Genomic DNA, 16,520 nt, shown 5'->3' on the forward strand with positions numbered 1-16,520 from the left:
AGCGAGCCCCGGCAGCCGCGGGGGACCATCCGCCCGAGCGCTCCGCCGTCCTCCCCGGGCCCCCGAGGGTGCCGGTCTGCCTCACGCAGATGCAAGAGCTGCCAAAGCTTCGGATTCCTAAAGGTCCCATCAACCCGGACCAGGGCACAGCACCCCCTGCGCCGTCCGGTCCCCTTAGCTGAGCCTTTGTACCCCGAGGCACTCCACTGAGCGCTGCCAAAGAACTGCTTTCCAACCCAAAATCCGGTGCCAGGACTGATGCTACTCTATCCCCCTCCATCCTTAGGCCCTCATCTGTCCATCCCCGTCCCTCTGTCCCAGCCCATGGACACAGGGGCTTGAGACAGGAGGGGGAGCTCTCACTGCACCGGCCTGAAGAAGAGGGGGGCAGCCTAAGAGCAGAGTTTACACAAACCGGGGAAAAGCAGATCCAAAGCAACAGCAGAGAGTCAGGGTGACAGACTAGATGCCACATCGCGCAGTGATGGGTTAAATGCTGCATACAGATACCAGGGAAGGATTCCTCCGATCCTTGCTGGAGCCAACGCAGGCAAGCCAGAATCCCAGATGTGCTTCAACAGAGCTGAACTCTCCCCCCAGGAATAAATGAAAACCCTCAACAGAGGTACTGAGTCTCATTTTTCCCCCCCCAACACTACACACCTGGCTTAAGGTAAACTACTAGGAAAACAAAAAAAAAAATAATCATGAAATACTATTTTTTTTTCTAGGTTAGCTCCATTATTTCAACCTCTCTTCCATTTCTTCTAAAAATCACTGATAAGGAGCCCAGCATATTATTTAGCAAAAATACAGACTTGTATCCAAAAGTCAACTCAACAATTTGCCAACGGCCCTTTCTTCCAGCTTCTGACAAGGCAAACAGCAAATCAGGTTGCTAAAGCAGCTAAACTTTAAAAATAATTTTTCTCCCTCTTAACATTGTTTCAATCGCCATATTCAATCGCCATATATCGTAGGGGTATCATTACTAGCTAACACATTTTCTGCAAGTCAGTCCATTCCCTAAAAACACCAAGTCCTCAAAGGGAGCAAGGTTGCCCTGATTACTTCAGCAACAGGACTTCAGAGGCTGATCAGTCCATAGCCAGGAGAGCAACAAAATGGTGCCTCCATTTTTATCTTGCTTGAAATGTACACTGATTTTGACTTTCTTCAAAAAAAAAAAAAAATAATCACTGACTCACTAGCTAGCACTAAAATCACTAACTCGGTAGCTTCTTGCTAAGTTCAGATTATCTTCAGTAATGGATAATACTGCTAGATGTGGCTACATTTTCCTACTTAAACCTATCTTAAGAAGTATTGTCTTATTTTTGTGGAGAGGCATAACAAATCTAGAAGAGAGAACAGATTTTGTCAAATTAAATCATGAAAAAAATGAAAGCTAGGCGAGGGCTTTAAAAAGCGTGCCTCACCTGAAAATTCTGTAAAGAACAAGAGACAACTTAACAGTCTCCGATCAAAAGGACAATGCAGTTTGCAAGGCTCATTACAGCTTTTAGGATTGGACACAAGAATTAAATCATAGCCAAGCAAGTTTAAAGGTTTCAAAGCAATCGCCTATTTAAACCCCTTTTCCTACATCAACAACCCTTTACTAATGTTTGTCTACAGACCCTGCTTTAAGACGTGCCCCAGTTGTCAAGATCAGGGCGGAGAATTGAGGGACTTTTATTCAATCCAGTAAGAACATCAGAATTATGCTCTCAGTATGGAACAAGAGGTTTCTGAGGATCGTTCACCACCTTGGGAAAGGTTATTTTAATTCATTTTTAATGGGATTTTTCTAGCTATAGCTCATCTGTGGGAGGAGTTGCAGAATGTCTCGGAGCAGCTTTCAGCTTTTAGTATTATGTAAGCTGAATCCATTTTGCTTGCTCCTGCGCTATTTAAGCACAACTGCTCCTCTCTTGCTCACTTCACTGCTCATGTATCTTCACATGACAAAACAACGCTACGAGAACTACCAGGGGACTCTCTTGTTTGCCCAAAGTTGAAGACACGTGCAAGAAAGCATGAAGTCAAGAAGAGGCCTTCCTTGCACATCTTTTCTCTCCATCTTTAAAGCACATAAAGGTTTTCCCTCTGATCACCCAGTCCTCACAAACGTACAGTTGTACTCCAGTGGAACTATTCTTCTTGCACTAGGAGTTACGTACCAGCCTGTACTCGCTACGATGGTCAAGCATACAAGTGAGGCAGTATCTGTAGGAATAAGTAATGTATTTTGTTCGATTACGATAATTCGTTTAAGACATGAACACTCTCCACAAACCTTGCACTAGGAATTCTTGGGGGTGGTGTCAGTTCAGTTGATATTACACCAGTTTTACATGGAATTAAATCCAATGCCAACCATTCAGATTTTTTAAGAGCTGTTTTGCTAGAGCTTCAGTTTTATCTTTCTCCACACTAAACGCAACCGCGGCACAGCTGAGATCAACGCTTACTTGCACCAACTCCATCAAACCTAGGCCACACTTCAAACAGTTTACGATACTCTTAGTAAAATAACTGGTTTATAACACAGCTTAGCCTTTGAAATTTAACTAGAAATGGAAATAGCTGGATTGCCTAAATTTAAAAGAGTGGCTTCTTCCTTACTGCTGCATTCTCCTTCAGGTTATTCAAACTCATTCAAACTCTAGAACCATAGAGATCGTTTCCCAAGCAAACCAGCTGGGCTTTATGGAAGCAACTTAATAGAAAGAACATTAAAGTGGGAATTTTATTTTTGTGTTATTGAGACAAACCAAAACACGTCAAGATAAAGCAAAATCTGGTAATTCTAAATTCTTTTTCAGCTTCATAATTTTCTCAGGTATATCCACAGAACTCTGTCTGCCTCACTATTTTTCTGCCTGCAAAGTAGCAATACTAACATTAGCCTCCCAACACTTGACAGCATGTGGGAACCCTTTGATTAAAGACCGTAAGGAGGCAGAATGAAAATGAAGCACCTCTGCTGTTCTCATGGCACAGCAGCCAATAACTGATGTACAATACCTCACCAATCAAAATGATTTTGGTAATAGTCCTGCAGAGATCAGGGAAGTTTAGGGTGAAACAGCATCATGCTTTTAATAAAAATAATCGTTTCTACACTTAATCCATACCTCTTTATAGAGCAGCCCCTCAAATGGTTCCTTACAGTCATGCCTGAGATAACAGAATCATAGAACGTTTTGGGTTGGAAGGGACCTTTAGAGGTCATCTAGTCCAACCCCTCTGCAGTGAGCAGGGACACTGCTAATTAGATCAGGTTGCTCAGATCTTCGGGGTATGTACCAAACCCCCCACAAAATGCCACCAAACATCCATTCTGTAGTCATCCACTTTTTATCTTTGAAAAAGCTCTGGGTATGAACTTTGAAGAAGCAACATGATTCAGCAATGAGTTGATGAATCCAGCAGAGTACGCTCCTAAAAAGGAGCTCCATCATGCTATAACATTTCTGAACACAAAACAGTGTATTTCTACGTTGCAGAAATCACAGCTAGAAATTACCACTATGTGGAGTATAGCCCTTTTAAATCAGTGTTAACTTTTTTTAAAGGAGATTTCTTCCAAATTGGAGATTTTCTATTTGATATTTACTGACTACCAGAAATACCAGGCAATTATAGTCTCTAAAGACTGCAAACCATCTTCTAATTACGAAAGTATGTGCAATCCTGTAAATAAGGCTAGAATCAGCTTGGTCTGAAAAAAAAGGAGGCTTTAGATATCATTTCAAACTATTTAGTTACTGAAATGGAATTTTCTGTGCCTGCCAAAATGAATCCTATTCAGTGTGATGCAACAGGTGTTGGAATTCCAGCAGCCGCCTGCAACCCACATCTGGTAATAGTTAGGAGTTTAAAGGAAGTTCTGTAAGAACTGCTTATGTATAAAAACTATTCATCAGTCAAATCTATGGGCCATATTCACCCACCGCTTGCACTGTGCATAGTTCAGATTTTTATTTCGTTTACAAAAAACGTAATTCTGCTCCTCATGAAATTTTAGGAATCTCAGGCAGTTGTCCAGGTTGAATGCGTGTGTGGGATTGATCTGGCTCTGCCTGTGTGTCAGAAAGGTGAGGGACGGACAGCAGTTTATAGAAGAAGGTGTGAGTACATTTATATTGGTTCTGACTAGATCTAATTTATATCCCGAGTGCTTGTACATTCTCCTCAGCATTACTCTGCAGAACAATGAATTCCCATCTCCCTAGTAAATAAGCTACGTGCAGTGTTAAAATTATCAGACAGGTATTTGTCAAACAAAAAAATAGAATTAACACTAAGCTCTAACCAATACTTAGTACTGCTACTCTCAGCTGTGCCTCCTTTTGCTTTCCCCCCCCTCAATTACAAAATTCAAATCAATAAGACTACTCACAAGAATCAAGTGGTAGGATCACACCCTTAATCATTAGCCTTTGATAACTGCCTCAGCCTGGGTGTTACCAATTTGTCACAGAGACGACCAGACCTAAAGATACAGGAGGTAATACTCGCTTACATAAAGATTTTGAGAATACATGCATAAATTGTGCACATGATAAAAGATGTTGCAGTAAAACCAAAGCTATTAATTATGTAGTTCTGCATTAAGTCCTGTAGGCACTAGATTTCAGTGGAAGATGGGTGGAAAAAAAACCCCAAAAAGCAACAGGCAAGTCATCAGCTTTAGGAAAGCCAGAATCATTTGTCCCCCCTTCCCAATGGAAAAAATTTGTGTCAGTCATTACATACCACCAGACAAGAGTAAGGTCTTAGTTAATTTTTACAGCATTATATTCATGGTTAAAAAAAAAAAAAAAAAAATCACCCCCATTTCTTTAACTCCCATTTTTGCTCTCCCTCTATGTTTCTGTGTCAGCCTCCTTTCTGTTAGCCAAACAGAGGTATCTAATATAGAAACTGATAACTGCAAAACAAGTGTCCTGTTGGCTTTGCCATACTACTACAAGCTTACCAGCAATGAGGATAGTGCCTTTTACAGAAACTACAACATCAGTCCCAATACAGAGTGGTAGAAACAAAACTGATCCTGCCTCCTGGGAATACAAGCGTCTCTAGAACAAAATTACAAGGAAAGGTTAAAGAGCACGTTCAAAATAAGAATATAATCTGAGTAGCATATAACAACAGAACAACCAAGAATATAATTATTAAATAGTTCTGTCAAAAATGCCTATTAATCATCTACCGAACAGGAGAGGCTGATCTTTGAGTAGTATAACATTTTCATTCCTGACAAAATGACTGAAATAGTACTAAATCATTAATATGGGCAGATGCTGATTTAGAACAGGAATAGAGCACTGTGCTTAATCAGAAGTGGCTGTCATTAAGACATTTAGTAAGAAATTACTTCCCACTTTTCTACTCATCCTCTACATATGATTGTTGTAATAGAAGTTTGTGCAGAGTCTAGTGTTTGGTGGAAGCTGTATACACAGTAAGGGATCTAGCAAGGTTGTGAAGCCTCCACACTTAAGAGTTACACAAAATTCAGCTGGACATACTTTATTCAGCTGGACTAGGAACGGGCAGAGGCATCCTTTTATCATAACAAACCCTACTAATTTGAGAAATTAGATTTTGTTCAGTTAGGCGAAGACAAAAAAGGTAACAAGAAGGGTTAAGGGCTCTCAACATCTTTGGGTATTGCCTATACAGATACTATACTTACCCTGTCCATAATATGCTGAAGTTGCGTAAATGTACTAGCATTGCTCTATAGTTAATAAGTTTCATCCCGGTTTAGCTGGGGATCAGTGCTGCACTCCTATAGTCACGTGTTTATCACTTCACTTACTGAAATACAGTCTAAAAAGTTCTGAAGAAATACACAACAAAGCCTGCATGCTGAAAGGATTAAGTGCAACAGACAGAGTATCTTTTTGGGTAGCAGTCCTGAAAACCCTACTGTTCAGTCAGCTGTTTAACTTCCCACCCCCACATGCAGTAGATATTAAAACAAGGAATTAAGTTTAGATGTCCTACAGGCCATCTCCAAACACACGATATCTATATAAACAAAAAATTAGTTATGTCTAAAGAGGCAAATTGTGTTTGCTTCCCTACTATACTAATTTAAAATCTCGAAACAGCAGGAAACTTGATAGGTCTTACATATACATTATCACAGAAATATTTTAAAGGAAACTGATCAGAGGCATTGGAGACTACTCTGCAAATCTAGCCCTCCATCCTTGTGCTTGCTTTACAGACCACACACAAATGCAGTGGAAGAAACAACCTAAAATAATTTCTGTGAGTTCAACAGGAATGCTCACATAATCACTGGAAATGCTCTTAATTGGTGTGGCTCAGTGGTGCATTTCAGAGCTGTTAGATCCTCTGCCGCTGTGGAACTCTTTTCATGTCCTGGCAATCACAGTCCAGCCAGCAGTTTGTTTATCATATTCAGTATGAGTTTCCGGATCTCCAACAAAGTGGTATTTACTCCGAGGCAGGGAAGACTGCAGTAATCCAATAAGTTCTCATTAGCCTAAAATGCAGAAACATCTGCCGGGGTCATGAGCTGCTTACTTGCTGTTGATGAGCAAAGATTCAGCCCCATTTGAAGCTAGTGTGAACAAAGAATTGCAGGGTTGGGGCAGGGGGGTGGTGGTGAAGAGACAAACGGGCCTCGATTATCTCCTGGGCTGCAGCTCACTATAGCGCACCACAGGCAAAGAGGGATGCTCCCCTGCGTTGACCCCTGGTGACCCTATCGCAGAGGACGCAGGAGTTGCACCAAAAAATGCTTTGACTCAGCCCTCCTGAGCTGGTGGTCAAAATAGTCAGGCAACATCAGTATAACTGAAGAGAATGTGGTCAGAGCACCCCAAGAAATACAAGAATCCAGGCAGGGCAGTCTGTGCAGTGCAAACCTAGCTTAAAATGATCTTTGCCAATTGTTTTTTAGACAATTAAGAGAATTTTGCAGAGGACGAGTACTTAAATTTCTGTGCTCCCCCCTTCCCACCCAGGCTCTCAGACCTAGCTGGCTCATTTCACAATTGCTTTCAGTTTTTGGAAAAGAAAAGAAGCCCTTCAATCCCCCCCCCAAAAGAGCACTTTAGGACACATGATTGTGAACAACTGGTAAATAAGAACTTCTGGCCTAAAAACCTAATACATAGGTAATAAGTATTGCACAAGTTCAGATAGAACATAAATCTATACTGATACAAGTTACAGAAGAGAGAACACTATTAATTCTAGGTTAAAAACAAAACACCAAGAAGAGATTGATAACCTGAATAAAGAGAGCCCTTAAATTGTTTAGGACTCCAAACAGATTCAGAGCATGTGACATTGTCAGAAAATAAGTGGAAAATACAAAATAAGTGGTGTCATATCTGTTTAGCTCCTGCTCCAGTGATTCTGCAGTTCTTTGTTGTTGTTTGTGCAGTGTTAAATATGACAGCATCTAATGTCTGTGGCTGTTTCAGGGTGGAGGAGCCTGAAACACTTCTGCAAAGAGCCAGAACAGAACCACTTAGAGCATTCAGAAAAATCAAGATAGAAAAGTCTCAGTTCAAAATAGTTTAAAACCCTTTCCTGGAGAGGCTGAGCTGCTTTACATAACACTTGTTCTACCATTTGTACAAAGAATTACACAAGTGTTCAATTTAAGGAAGAGAATGGCCAGAATGCTCAAATCAATGCCAATGATTCTTCAGAAACAAGGAGTGCACATCCCCGAGCACTTTATTGTTTCGTCCATGCAGTTGGCCTTTAGCTCCAGGACTCCCACTGCCTTAGGCTTGTTGTGTGGATAACGACCGCCACCTGCAGCAGCAAGGATGAACTACTGCCCCCAAAGATTTAGAGCCTTTAACTGTGATGGCAGCAAACAGAACCTTTCTCTGCCACCCATCTTCAGGGAAGAGAACTGATAACATTCCGCTTCACTTTATACTGAACATTCATATTGCTGTCTGTTGCTTAAGCAACATTTGAGTATTTATACATACACATAATAATATCTCAATGGTAGAAAGTCACTTGACTGAAGAGGATGGGTTTAATTTAACAGTATTTCTTAACCAATAATTTTTTTAGACCAGCAATAAGGTCTACCATCAAGAAATCCTAGGAAAGACATTCTGACTTGTCTCTGTGCAGAGACAGAATTATCAAGACACTACAAACTTGATTTTCATTTCATCCCTCTGCCCTCATATTTAATAAGACCCCTCTTAACTTTCTGAGTCTCAGAATGACACACTTACAATAAGCAGGTTAGAGGCATGAGGACACACATCCTAGCAATTATCCAAACCTAGGAAAAACAGTTGTTTGACCAGCAGTTTCATCATACAGGAGTCTTTCTACCAGGATCTCCATCCACCAAACTAAACAGACTACTAATTTGCAGCTAACCTACGACTTGGCTGCTTAGCAAAGTTCCCCATCCAGTGGCCAGCTTCGTAGGTGCAGCTCAGATCCTGGCCAGAGCGTGATCCTGCTGCGTGCAGCCTCTACAACTTACAGACAGAATGGCAGCACACACAGATGAACTATTGGGGCAGTTCATCTAACATGTTTGAGGAAGAAGAAATAACAGATGAATATCTTCAAATACCTCCTTGCTGTCCTACTGGCTCATGGATAATTTGCCGAGAAAATGAGACTGATGAATATGCAAGAACAGTATTAATAGTTTGTTATATATTGACTTCTCATCCAGTGCACTGCACAACTTACTGATCCAGTTGTTATAGCTTAATTTACTCCTAATTTTTAATAAAAGGAGACAAGAATCTAGTCTGACCTTAGTAATACCAGGAAGAAAGCCTGAATGGCACTTCAAGGAGTGCAAGTAGAATGCTCCAAGGGCTTTTTGAGCAGCCCAAAAGGCTTTACAAACACAGCGTAAATCAGAAATATAACACTAAGCAGAAAATACAAAGCAAAGCTTTCGAAAAACCATCACAGAAAGAGGTTCCACAGGTAAAAACCATACAGGATACAGCATGTCTTTCAGAGAGAAATGCATTCCATGCACAAAAATGGAGAGCATGTGGAAAAAACCTGCCACATCTGGCGTGTGTGTTCATAACAGAGCACACACTTTCTCAGGCACTTACTCAGTACTCCGGTTTGATGTTTCTCCCCACATTCACACTCTTCTGGCCTCAGCACTTTGGGTGCCTGCAGGTCATGGCTTGCCACTGGGACTGGTTAGTGCCTGTAAGTCCATCACTGCATATATTGTGTAGCATTAGCTCTATGTAAGCCCAGATGGAAACAAAAGCTTCTGTAGGAGATCAGTGAAGATATTCAAACATGAAGGCTATTGATATAGCAGTGGAAAATAGTCTTTATTATTAAAAAAAAAATAAATAAAGTCCTTAAAGAGGTGTTTTGTAAATACAAAAGCATTATGATTTTAATAATTTGTTTCTGAGATAATTAGGCAACAAGTTACCAAAACATTCCACTCGTTACAAGCGAACAGGCTCCTTCCAATCATCAGCCTCACTACTTGCTACCCACATAGCTTTTCGTCTCAGCAAATCCAGAAATAAGGGACAATTAAGAGTTCCTTGAGAAGTTTTTCACCGAGTGACCAATGACCATGCTGTACATTCCTACAGATCCTCCGGATGAGATCAGCAAACACACAGCACCACATACACAGTTCCACACCTACATTCTGATATGTTGCCCTCTAAGGAACATTACTTCAGAAAGAGATGCAAATCAGTGCACCTGAAGTCAGTTCCAAGAAAGTAAACCACGAAGTTCAAGAACACATAGGTCATATTTGCTAAGAATAACATTTCTTATTCTTTGCCTTTCAGTATTGTCAAGGCAGAAATGATGGAAGGGGTCACAAATTCATGTTAAAGAGAAAAAAAAAAGGTGTCTCCTTATGGGACAGCATGCAGAAGAAAACTCGACTTCTTACATTAGTAAGCATACATGCTGCTGGTTTCATATTCTGGTATCACTGAAAACTTGGACAAGTTATATGTTCATACAAGAAGTAAAAAGATAACAAGTCTGCTGGCATTGATTTAGTTCGCACACATTAGTAAAACAATACACAAACTTAGTTGAAGTACCAGTGTTTCACAACATCTAGTCCGTGATTCTCTTCACATATTCTTTGGTTATGCAGAGAAACTTCTTTACTAACTTCAAACGACAGGTTTTGCACTTGTGTGAAGCTCCTGGAACAAATTAAACAAGCTAAATCAGTTACTCTGGAGGGTAACAACTTTTGCTTAACCTCAAAGGCTACGTGCCTCGACATTCGCATCATTCTCCTACCATGCAGCCACGAGAAGGAGGAAAAAAAAAAAAAAAAAAGTAAAATGTGAATTTTCTTCCCAAGGGCTAAAATTTGGAGGAGAGGAGGGTCAGTTTGCAGGAGAGGGAGATGCGTGGCTTTACAGTCTATTAATCTTCAAAGATTTTAGTTGTACTCTCTTCTGGGGAAATGAAGGAAGGAAAGGAAATTTATCATGGTTTATCTCTTCCTCATGGCCTCAGTGATACTTTGTATTTGTTGAGACAATACTCGAGGAAGAAAAACTTTTCTGTGCACCTTGTACCTCCTAAGGGATGATGTATTTGCATGGTTATTATTTAAGACATAGTGCTTCCACTGTTTCCTGGTGTTCTCCACTCTCCTACATATTTGTACTTTACCAGGCCTATTCTTGCGCACTGAAATCCTCAGCCAAAGTGTCAGTGAATGGCACATCAAAGTAGCTCACGTAGAATACACCAACCAAAAAAAACCCCAAGAGTATTTACTGTGGCTGTAGGTAGGGTAGGGACAGAAATACAGATGTCTTCTACGAACAGAATTAAACTTAGTGCTACTATCCCCTCAATTAATCCTCCTCCAATACACATTCTGGATATATTCTGGCAAGATGTACAGATTTTCCTCTAAATATTTAGCCAAGGAGTCTTTTCACCTGATTGTTGTAAATACCTTTGAAGCTCTTTATCCAGTTTCTGAGACACTTCTTTAAGCTCTTTCAGTACGCTAAATGCTTTTGAACTATCTTCTGAGCAGCTTGGCATAACTTCTGCCAGAAGTTCCTGTGTGATAGAGAACTGCTTTCGCAGTTCATCTACAATGTGAGATATTAAAATATTATTAAAAATGCACACAGTGGCATCAGTTAATGCAAGATTACTGAATAACTGGAGTAACCAGAGAGACAGGTGAACTCTATGATGGAAAATTACTGTTTGTTCAGCTTTCACAAACACACCATGAGAAAACTGTGAAAGCCAAATTACTTTTAGCTATGAAGACTAACACCAGCAACAGGCTATTAAAATTGCTAATCAAGCTCTCATTTAGAGTACCTCCAAGATTTTTTACAAGACAAATACAAGAGAAAAAACAAGTTTTAAACATCCAAAATTCCCTGGCCGGTTACATATTGCTATTGGCATGAACCCCCAACATGAAATTTATCCAGTCCTTTCCTTTAGCATTCACAAACCAAAAATCTATCTTTATTTCCTTTCAAGCCTTCTTACAAGAATTTTATGTTCTTCAATAAATCTTTTCCATTTGTTTTAAAGTGTAAGTAAGGTTATTGTAAATGGTTTAAAAATCTCGTTTCTTGCAGACCAGTTTAAAAATGTAACTTTTTGTCCAGGCTTCAATACAAAACACAAGTACAATATATTAAGCAATTTATTGTTATTGTTAATACTTGTTATTATACAAGTAATTTATTAAGCAAACATTCTGTGACAAAAGACATCACACAATATATTTAAGCTCTAGTTCTACAGGAAACATGAGCAAGTCTACCCATGTGACTTTATCCCTCAAACACAGAAACAAGAAGAGATCACATTATTTCTACAACTCTACGAAAGATACAGAAACTTGCTAAAGAAAGCATATATGAAGACTGCTCTAGTTGAGAAAGTTAATTTTTTCCCTGCTGCAGGATAAAAAAAGTGTACAGCTTAGTGGTTAAATGGAGACAAGAATTATTCATAGCAAAACATGTGACTAATGTTGCAGCCCAGTGTCCATACAAGCTCTAAGAGCACACAAAATTCCTCCAGTGGCCACAGATAGATCTAGTAATAACAATGTCAGAATTTTAGCACACCAAAACCCCACCATTTCTGAAAGTAAATGTGATTAATCGAATTTTCATACCAAGGTACGTTAGCATATCTCCTTCTATGTGAATATTCTTTATGGGTAATTCATGTCTAGTGGCATCCAGGGAAACTGCAAAGCTTTTATATTGCTCTTTAAACTGTTCACAGACAGGAACAAGGGGAGAAAGCACTTCCATCTGAAAAAGACACATGATGAACCAACACTTCTTCAGAAGGACCCATTTTGTAACTACACACCCGGCTCAGTACAGAAAAATAATTTATAAAAAACCCCAAATACCACTCTGAAATGCTTGTTGACAGAGGAATTCAAGAAGTTTGTGGTATGATACTCCTACCATGCTATTTAATAGGTTTTCCTCTACCACCTCAGAGCACCTAGGTCAATACCAGCTTCCTTGTTACTGTAGCTCAGAGGTATTAGCAACATAGGAGGTAAACTGTTTTATATTTGATACTTTGACTGTAGTTAGCAGTGTATTCTCCAAAAGACAGAAGTATTTTTTAATTTTTGCGCTGCATATTTGTTAAAAGCAAAGATAGGTTCAGTTTTGAAAATTTATTCAAATATTAATTATACATTAGAAACTTGCCTTCTTGCAAGCAGGCCAGAACTATAGCTGTCTAACAGATAAAAATAAGACAGATAAAGAACAGCAGATGTTCACTCCTCATCTAAGGGTTCACATCTCAGCCCTAGCCATATCTGTAATTGCGTAAGTGCAGAATGTTCGCATGGTTTTAAGATACTTGCATCTCCTGCGCATCAACTATAAACTGCCCTGGTAACCAGTGTGCTACTGCTGCCCCTTGCTTAAGAGCTCTAACCTCTCCTTCCTGCCTATCCACAAGGGACAACAAAAAAGTGACAAAGGCATTTGCTTAGGTTACTAGAGAGCATTACATGCCACAACAGGAAGAATATATTTATTTTGTTTAAGATGCATAAAATCGTACCCCAGCAGGCCACAGAAGCAGACAAATCTTCTCTGGATTCTCACTTCATAAGAGAGCTTGTTTAAATATAGGAGAAGCATAAATTGTAATAAATCCTACCTGTTTGTCTAATGCATCGTCAAGTTTCTGTTCTCTCTCTTTGAGTAGAATTTCACGCTTCAACTCACAGAGCTTCTCCTCTTGTCTCTCCTTTTCTTCACATAACATTAACAAGTTTTTTTCTGCTTTTTTCTCCAGCTCAGCAAGATTTTTTCCTGCCTATTACATCCAAAAAATATTCACAACTAAAGTAGTGCTACGTGTAAGTAATTAACACATTCTGAATAAACAAACTTAAGCCTCAGACCAGGTCAAAGAGCTTCAATTAATGAATCAGAAGTCTCCACATTAAGCACGGTACATTACAGTTACCCCAACTCCATCTTCTTTCCCCATCCCTGCTAATATTTTTTGCAAATAATATTTTGCAAATTTTGCAAATACACATACAGCACTGAGTGAACAAAAAACAAAGTCACTGCTACAACCCTGAATTCCAAACACTCTCTCATGGGTTTCCTAAAACTTCTACATACCCCTACTTCATGAGGAACCGGCACCAGCTTAATAAACTGGCACTGAATTCATTCTAAGAGAACTTCAAAGCAAGTCATACAGTTTTACAATCATAAAAATGTAAAGTCACAAAAAATCTAACTTCTACAGATCAGAAAGCCCAGACAAGAAAGGAAACAATTTCTCAGTATCAAGTTCTTCTATCTGAAACACCAAATAATTGACCGACTCTCACCTTTAACCTTAGGTAAGTTAAAAGCAGTGTCTGAGATTCCAGCTCTTCCATCAGAGCATCAGAATCATTTTCCTTCAGAAAAGAAAAGAATACACTAGATCAATTTTGGTATTTAAACAATTATTTTTTCAATGTTCATATAAGTTACAGAAAGTCCAGTCTAGACTCATCATCAAGAGTCAACTCGATGAAAAAAGTTTGGGTTTTCACACAATGTGTGTTAATTAAAGATACCTCTGTTTCACCACTTGTTATAACATTTTCAGCAGATTTTCATAATACTGGTAGAGAACTTGAAGTTTCAGTGCTATGTAGAATGAGATTCCTAAATAAGGCACTATTAGGTTAAATCAGTGTTAGTTTTCTGAGCAGAAAATACTTAAAGCTAACATGATTTTAATTAAAAAGTATGGACAGGAATACAAAAAGAATCAACTTGAGGAGATGCTACAACTGGAGCAGATGCTACAATTGGAGCAGATTCTTTACCACAAGAAAGGGAAGCAAAGCTTCGGTCAGTGTTGAGCCATGTGATAAACAAAACAAATGTTCCTAGCAGTAGAACAGACTTATCCTCTGACTTCTCCCAGAACGCTTTAAATCACCTCAGGACTTCAAAGTTGTTATAAAGATTAAAGATAAACAGAAAGTCTTAATTTCATACATTTTAAAATAAATATACTTAACAAATGAAAGCAGCAAGACTCACCTCTTTTGGGGGATTTTGACATGTCTCTGTATTTTCTTTGCAAGCAGAGTTTGGACCAGGAGTCTTTCTGCGGACAGTTTTATCTGTATCACAACAGAAAAGTTATTGCTCTCTTCTACCAAAGTATATAGGGTGGGTGAACATACCATGAGGCTCTTCAAAGGCAAAGATAATTTCAAAATTATTATGTGTACCAGTAAAGATGACTTGTGCTCTGTTTCTGGCTCTGATGATATACATGGGAAGATGTGGATCACATGAACATTTAGCTTTAAGTGACAGTTACAGATAGATGTGATAAAATTTTCAGAAGAGCTGATAATCTAACACCCAGTTATAACCAGCTGTTATAGGAACAAAGACTTGAGAGTACTTTGTTCTTTAATATTTTATATTAAACAAAAAAAACAGAGCACCCAAAAATACTGAAAATCAAGAGGTTAATTTAAACCCCAAAGGTCTTAATAACTCTGCTTAAAGACACTTGAAATAACATTCACCTTATTTAACAAAATCCATTTGTATATATATAAAGAATACAAGGGTTACTTATCATCAAGTTACAACACATATGGTAAAAATAATAAAACAAGAAACTGAGTATGAGTGGAAGGTTACCGTTAATAGCTGAAAGATCAAGGTCTGGTCGACTGATTTTATCTTCATCTAATAAAGTGGATTGCAAGTCACCTTTCTCAAAACTACTCTGATTTAATGAGCTAGAGACAATGCCTGTAGTATAAAAGAATTAGAACAGATTCTGCACAAGGTCACAATTATATATGCTTTCATTAATATTTGGCAACCTTACACAAACTTCTACACATTTATTTTATATACACCATTTGTATAGAGATAAGGTAGTTCAGGATGTTATCCTCTTAAACGTTTCACAGTTTGACAACAACACTTAGATATGAAACAGGAATAATGTTACTTCCTCAGGATTTTCAAGTCAAGTTAAGGTCTCACCAGAAAATTCTGTTGCAATTCTTGCAAAGAAATAAAAATGGACTGTTTTGCAGACAGGAATTTTCAGTCACTTACACTGGGTTTATTAAAAAGATTAAATAAAAAAAGCAGGGCAACGGTGAGGGCATGGTAAAAGAGTAGTTCAAAGCCTTGTGCAGAAGGCAAGAGATATTCTTGTTTCAGACAACCCAATTAGTCAATTCCAGATTAGTTCTCTATTTGAATGTTCAGACAAGAGTTTAATGTGCTTCAGTTTACACCTCTCAATCCCACATCAAGTTTCTTAATCCCCCCCTTTGTATATAGATAGTAACTGGCAGTGATGTGATACAAAAACATCATCTCCTAACAACATTTCAGAGTTGTTACGAGTTCCACAAACAAATACCACATACAAATTCACAAAATAAGAGCTTTAAATTCTGGTAAAACTTACCCACAGAAGTTTTAAATTTCTCAGGAAGAACTGATCGTAGTTTAGCTGCAGGAGATGGTTTAGCAGTATACGTTGAAAAGGAATCTGTTGAAATATCCTGATAATCGAGAAACAAGAAAAATCTGAACATAAGCATTAATCATGACTAGGAATATGTCTTGACTTGAATGCTGACAACAAACAGCTACGACCACAGGGCGTCTCGGTGCTTTACAAGTCACCCGAATACAGTCCCAAGGCCCCACCCGAGTCTGCATCTAGTAGCACACCACGACTCCCTCATAACCCCAGCAGAGTAATTTTTTTGCTTCGGTCCTGTTTCCAACAAGTCCGAGCCGCCTCTCACACCATTTCCAGCCTTTGCTGGGCGACCCTTAAGCCCGGCAGCGAGGCGACCAAGTACCTTCTTGGCGTCTTTCTTATCGTACTGCAGGTAGCGAGACTTCACGATTCTTCCTCCTGGAGAAGGAGCAAAGAGACCTCAGCCGGGCCCGCCGCCGCGCTTCCCG

General features: G+C 39.2%; 2 protein-coding genes across 4 annotated transcripts in view; both read right to left on the reverse strand.

Moving 5' to 3' along the window:
- Nucleotides 1-9,221, reverse strand: part of CPAMD8 (C3 and PZP like alpha-2-macroglobulin domain containing 8) — a 66,714-nt gene extending 57,493 nt beyond the window's left edge. For all 3 annotated transcript variants that reach the window (XR_004841701.1, XM_009636706.2, XM_035892244.1), the window contains exon 1: nucleotides 9,120-9,221. Coding sequence is in view for 2 of the 3 variants with exons in the window: in XM_009636706.2 (XP_009635001.2) it covers nucleotides 9,120-9,151 (32 nt within the window). In the remaining variant the exon portion in view is untranslated. The remainder of the gene's footprint in view (nucleotides 1-9,119) is intronic.
- A 188-nt stretch (nucleotides 9,222-9,409) lies between these two features.
- The window catches only part of HAUS8 (HAUS augmin like complex subunit 8), an 8,775-nt gene continuing 1,664 nt past the window's right edge, over nucleotides 9,410-16,520 (reverse strand). The window contains exons 3-11 of the mRNA XM_035892348.1: nucleotides 16,415-16,470; nucleotides 16,012-16,108; nucleotides 15,222-15,335; nucleotides 14,604-14,686; nucleotides 13,895-13,966; nucleotides 13,204-13,362; nucleotides 12,182-12,323; nucleotides 10,982-11,123; nucleotides 9,410-10,208 (exon numbers count right to left, since the gene is read on the reverse strand). Coding sequence (XP_035748241.1) covers nucleotides 10,088-10,208; nucleotides 10,982-11,123; nucleotides 12,182-12,323; nucleotides 13,204-13,362; nucleotides 13,895-13,966; nucleotides 14,604-14,686; nucleotides 15,222-15,335; nucleotides 16,012-16,108; nucleotides 16,415-16,470 — 986 coding nt within the window. The 3' untranslated portion in view covers nucleotides 9,410-10,087. The remainder of the gene's footprint in view (nucleotides 10,209-10,981; nucleotides 11,124-12,181; nucleotides 12,324-13,203; nucleotides 13,363-13,894; nucleotides 13,967-14,603; nucleotides 14,687-15,221; nucleotides 15,336-16,011; nucleotides 16,109-16,414; nucleotides 16,471-16,520) is intronic.

Source organism: Egretta garzetta, unplaced genomic scaffold (assembly GCF_000687185.1).
Source record: "Egretta garzetta isolate BGI_Z169 unplaced genomic scaffold, ASM68718v1 scaffold4, whole genome shotgun sequence".
In the NCBI taxonomy this organism is placed as follows: domain Eukaryota; kingdom Metazoa; phylum Chordata; class Aves; order Pelecaniformes; family Ardeidae; genus Egretta; species Egretta garzetta.